At 49.1% G+C, this 5,000-nt stretch overlaps 1 protein-coding gene across 1 annotated transcript in view; it reads right to left on the bottom strand.

The window, feature by feature from the left end:
- Nucleotides 1–2,438: 2,438 nt before the first annotated feature.
- Nucleotides 2,439–5,000, bottom strand: part of LOC306706608 (leukocyte cell-derived chemotaxin 1-like) — a gene marked incomplete at both ends in the record, with an annotated part of 6,163 nt that continues 3,601 nt past the window's right edge. The window contains 3 exons of the mRNA XM_079173746.1: nucleotides 2,439–2,663; nucleotides 3,299–3,402; nucleotides 3,800–3,950. Of these exons, the coding sequence (XP_079029872.1) occupies nucleotides 2,439–2,663; nucleotides 3,299–3,402; nucleotides 3,800–3,950 (480 nt within the window). The remainder of the gene's footprint in view (nucleotides 2,664–3,298; nucleotides 3,403–3,799; nucleotides 3,951–5,000) is intronic.

Below are 5,000 nucleotides of genomic sequence, written 5' to 3' on the forward strand. Positions count from 1 at the left end.
GAAAAGTGGAGATGAACCCACCGGAGGACGTGGAGTTCAAGAAGTACTGAGCGTTTAGCCCCCCCCCCCCCCCCCCCCCCCCCCCTCTTCCTTCTCATTTATCCGTCTGAACTCCAGCAGGAGTGCTCGTCGCCCTGCAGGCTCCGTGAACGCGCTCTTCTTCCTCCTCTTCCCGACCCCTCAGTTGTGCTGCTCGCTAAGTGCAGGGAGACTCGGTGTGTGTGTCGTCGTCGTCCCCCCCCCCCCCCATGGCCCACCCTCTGCAATAACTTGCTACCCGATGCTGTCGGTTCATTTGACCCATCTGTTGAACAGATTGATTTACATATCTGATTTTAAAGGCCAACGGACTATAAAGGGAAGTCTGGATTAAAGTTGTGACTGACGGAGCTTTCAGATCGTTCTTCTTTTCTCTCCTCTGCCTCCTTTTAGTTTTATCAATAAACGCCCACAAGCCTTTCTATTTCAGGGGCCTTTCATGACTTCCTATTATCAGCACTTGTATAAAAATGTAAAGTTGTTAAAAAATAAGAACCGGTTGAGATGTTTAACTGGTAGCTATGATTGCTTTTCTCGGCTCATGCAGCTTTTTTTTTTTTCTTTTCCCTGTACGCTCGGTAAAAAAAAAAGTCAACAGCAGTCCTTTGCAGACTGGCTTCTCTGGAATGTGTGTGGCGTGTCAGCCAGCGGCTTAGCACCGGTCGTTCCCTCAGTGTGATTCAAGCATCGGTGTAAATAAAAGATTTGTTGTTTGGCTCACAAACTTTGTCTCGCGTTTTATGGTCCGTTGTCTCTGGAAACTGCTTAGGACGGGTTGGAAAGGTAGGAAGGGATCCACCAGATGGAGAAAAAAAAAAAAAACAACCCCAGCAATACATTATGACGGAGAGCCTTGCTCTGTGATTATGTGCTGGGAGCGATGAAATGTGGCATCACTGATATGAGCGCGGGGCGGTTCAGATATGGCTTACAGCTTGAGGGTCGCGGTTTACGTACTCGATTGGTATCAAGACGACGAGGAGAAGAAGCCCCCGAGCTGTTTGGCCAGCAGGCGAGGATGCGGGCCCTGAGGTGGAGTGGTGATTTTCCACACGGAGATCACCCTCCCCCCCCCCCTCCTCCCGCACCTTCTCCTACCACATATATGCGGCAGCTGTAACAGTGAGGGGGCGTCCTGCCGCGGCAAGAGAGCATTAATATGGATCAGCCTCCGAACCGCATCATCAAGCCTCTCACACTGAGTTAAGTGTTAAATTCATCACACATCGTTTCATCTCTTGTGACGATCAAACACCCCGTTTGTGGCTCTGGATGGAACTCTGAGCTTCATAACACACACACACACACACACACACACCAGCACAAACACACCGCCCCCATCCTTACCCCCTACCCCCGCCCGAGGCGGCTCTGTGACATCAAAAGGAGCTAAGCGCTTTGCATCGTGGGTAAGATCTGGGAGCGTGACGGCTACAGAGTCTTTAGTCTCATTAAAGAGTTCTAGAGCTGCAACTCTCACATTAAAGGACTCTGGAAACTTCACTCCGCTCATCCCTTTGGAGCAGCGATACCAGATGTGACACATCTCTACAAACTGAGAAGTGTCTTTGAGGGAGGGGCTGTTCCCAAATAAACCCCATGATAAATAATAAGCAATATGTATTTACAAACAGGATATGAAGTCATCAGGTCAATCACACACAGAACAAACAAAAAAAAGTGACACTATAAGGCTTACTTAAAAAAGAAGTTTATTCACTGATATTGCACTTTGAGATTAGCTTCTTCAAGGCAGATGTGAGTTTGCGGGAGCGCGTACAGTACGCTGTTGAATGAGAGCGACTCATGAGGGTGAAACGTGAAAAGGAAAGAGTTTAAAAACAGGAGTCCAGAATATTTCTCGTGACACAAACAATGGGTTCGACTTAAGCCAGCCGACTGCTATTGAAATGCACTGCGCCCTATACATTTATTTACATCACAGAGTGAAAGGAACAAATACAAGCTCTACAAATTCTATACGCTTTTCCTACGAATAAATGGGTGGCGTTATACATAATGTGAATTCAATAGATCAATGCATTTAAGTGAAAACGGGTCAGTTGGGTGTTTCATACCAGAACCTCTGTTCTCGTGACGGCATGTTGTGCGGCTCTGAATCCTTCTGTAATAAGACGAGCTGTGCAGTGTGCTTCTACATGTCTGTCCTAGATTCTGCACCGTGCATTTCTAATGTGTGTGGGCACAGTTACTGACGCTGTTCATTTCATTTGCTCAGACCGACGTGTAACTACAAGGTAGGTGACAATAAGAAGCCCCCCCTCCCCTCCCTTGGAACCCAATCCCCCTCCCGAGTTTCTTCCCCAGCTTTGGACTCCCACCATGTCCCACCATGTCCCAGGTGGGTGTGGGGGGGTGTGTGGGGTGTGTGGGGTTGTTTACACCAGACCCATAATGCGCGCCACCCACCAGCTGCAGGGCATGATGACCCGACAGACCACCCTGCAGCCCCGGTAGTGGTACGGCCACGGGTGGTACCCTCCCAGCGGCTCGCAGACCCTCTGGCAGTGGGTGTAGCTGCGACGGCACTCGTTGCAGCACACGCCCTGGTGGTCCAGCATGGGGTCGATGTTCATGGAGCCCTGCTCGCCCTCGAGACCTCTCTGGGGTGGAGACAGACAGACAGACAGACAGACACGTGATGCTGAACGTCTTTAGGGCGGAGAAGGCTGGTTTCAAACCAATTAAAAAATGGATTTCCGACAGGCGGGATGGGGAGGAGGGGATGTTGTCAGATGTGGGGGGTTTTTTGTTGTCAAATATTTTCTTTTTCAAACGTAGCGCTTGCTGTTCCACCCCCCCTCTGTGGTTGTCGGGAGTGTGTAGCAGGGGGGGAGGGATTAGGAAAAATGGGGCCCAACATAAGAGGTGAGGATGGAGGGCACGGGGGTGTGTATGTATGGGAGTCTGTGTGTGCTCAGCAGGGCAAAGGGGGCTGCAGCAGGGAGGGGGGGGGGGGGGTGTTGTGGAATTATTTATACACTGTTGAAAGGAAAGCTTTGGACAGCCAGCCTCACATAGAGAACACACCCACGCATACACTCAGATTTGCAGTGACAATCCAGGCCGCTCCGCCGTGACCCCGGCATCTGCTGCTGCTCGCACAGCTGTGAGGATCTCTTTTTAAAAAAAAAAAAAAAAAGCCTTCTCAGGTGGCCCTCAGATCCGAGCGGACAGTCGCGAGCACTGCAGCGAGACCTAAACACAAGAAGAAGAAGAGTGTGTCCGTGTGACTCACCTGATAAGGGTTCTCCGGGTTGAACTCTGCCTCCGCGTCCTCTTCCTCCTCCCCGGCTGCCTGGCGCCGCTGGCGGGGGGCGGCCCTCCTCTCCCTCTGTCCGCCTGCACACATCACAGTCTCAGTATCTGACAGCAGCCCAAATTTCGGAGCGGAGTGGCACTAATGTGGCTCCTGATTGCACAGCCGTTTCTCTGGCAGCATTTTGAAGTCCTCAGATGAAGGAGAATAAAAATTGTGTTTTGAGAACTTTTGACCCCCCAGCGTGCTAAAAATGGTACACTCGGTAGCTCTGAAACTTCAAAAGGACTTCTGCTTTTCTTTTAAGCTTGTTTTCCTTTCTGTGGCTTCAACAACTGCGATGTTAAATGGATATTCTAGAGACCGTTTGACCTATATCCTCCTTTTGTTTTGTGAAAAGAAGGCCTTGGAAATAGAGCGCTTCACTCTCAGTTTTCGCTGGATTTGCATTTCCATATCTTTAGCTGTGTGACTGCTTACTGGTTGAGTAGGTGGGACGGAGCCAGAAGATTGGCAGGTCTCCGCACAAGTCCTTTATCTTGTTGCTGAGGAAGCCGGAGTCCGAGAGGGGAGCGTCAGCCGCCACCCAGATCAGATCGTCCTCAAACTTGGCCGGCATCACCTCGTCCTCCTTCAGGGGGGTGAAGAAGATGAGGAGAAAGTGAGCAGACTCCCGGTGCAAACAAGCATCACAACAAAGCATCCGGCGTAATGCCACACTTGTTTTATGGATGTAGTTACTAGACTTCCCCTTTAAATAGACCGCCGTCTCTGCATCCTGTCCGAGTCTGATCTGCATTAATGGCCTGCTGTTAAAGCGCCTTATAACGGCATCAAATCAAGTAGTAAATAGGAAGCCCTTCAGGCTTCAGCATACAATTTCCCTTTGCACTAACATTTAGCTGTAAACGCAATGTCAGGACTCATCAAGATCTGAAGGGAAGGAGAGGTAGGATGGCCTAAATGTTCAGGTTTCTGCAGATAAACTAATGAGGTTTCTAGAGGAGAGACTGTAAAGTAAACATATATATATATATATATATATATATATATATATATATGTCCACAGCCTGCAGGCATAAAGGGGATTCTGTGGGGAGGATTCTGCCCACAGGCATTTGTTCCTGAGGGCTGCACTGCACTAGCCACAGCCGTGTTTAGGGAACTTTTTAGAAATGTCTTCTTTTTCCCCCAGCTCAAATGATTTGCTGGAGGGACAAATAAAAGCAAGGGTCCTTCTCCACTGATAAGAGTTTATCTGACCCGCTCTCTCTGGATGGCAAAGCCATGTTTGTGTGTGTGTGTGTGTGTGTGCGCGCGCTTATCTAACCCATATTTGCCATCACTCTAAATTATAGCAAATGACCAGCCTGCAGCAACCATTATAACATACGCGCGAATGAGAGCCAAACGATCATTTATGAGGCAAAGAGAGGCAATAACACAAACGCACACAAAAGCACAAACGTCAAATAAATGATCTGTTTAGGCAGAGAGAGGCAATAAGAGCAGCCCTGCGTGATAATTAATTGTGCGTTTGCGTGTGTGTGTGTGTGTGTTTCTGCGCGTTCATGAGGGCAATTGTGGTGATGTGGATTCATGTGGATGTGAGGCTTATGTAGAGCTAAATGGTTTTAATTATCAGACAGCCTCAATTGAACAATCACAGGCGGTGGTGTGT

Source organism: Pholis gunnellus (genome assembly GCF_910591455.1).
Source record: "Pholis gunnellus genome assembly, chromosome: 14".
Classification (NCBI taxonomy): Eukaryota; Metazoa; Chordata; class Actinopteri; order Perciformes; family Pholidae; genus Pholis; species Pholis gunnellus.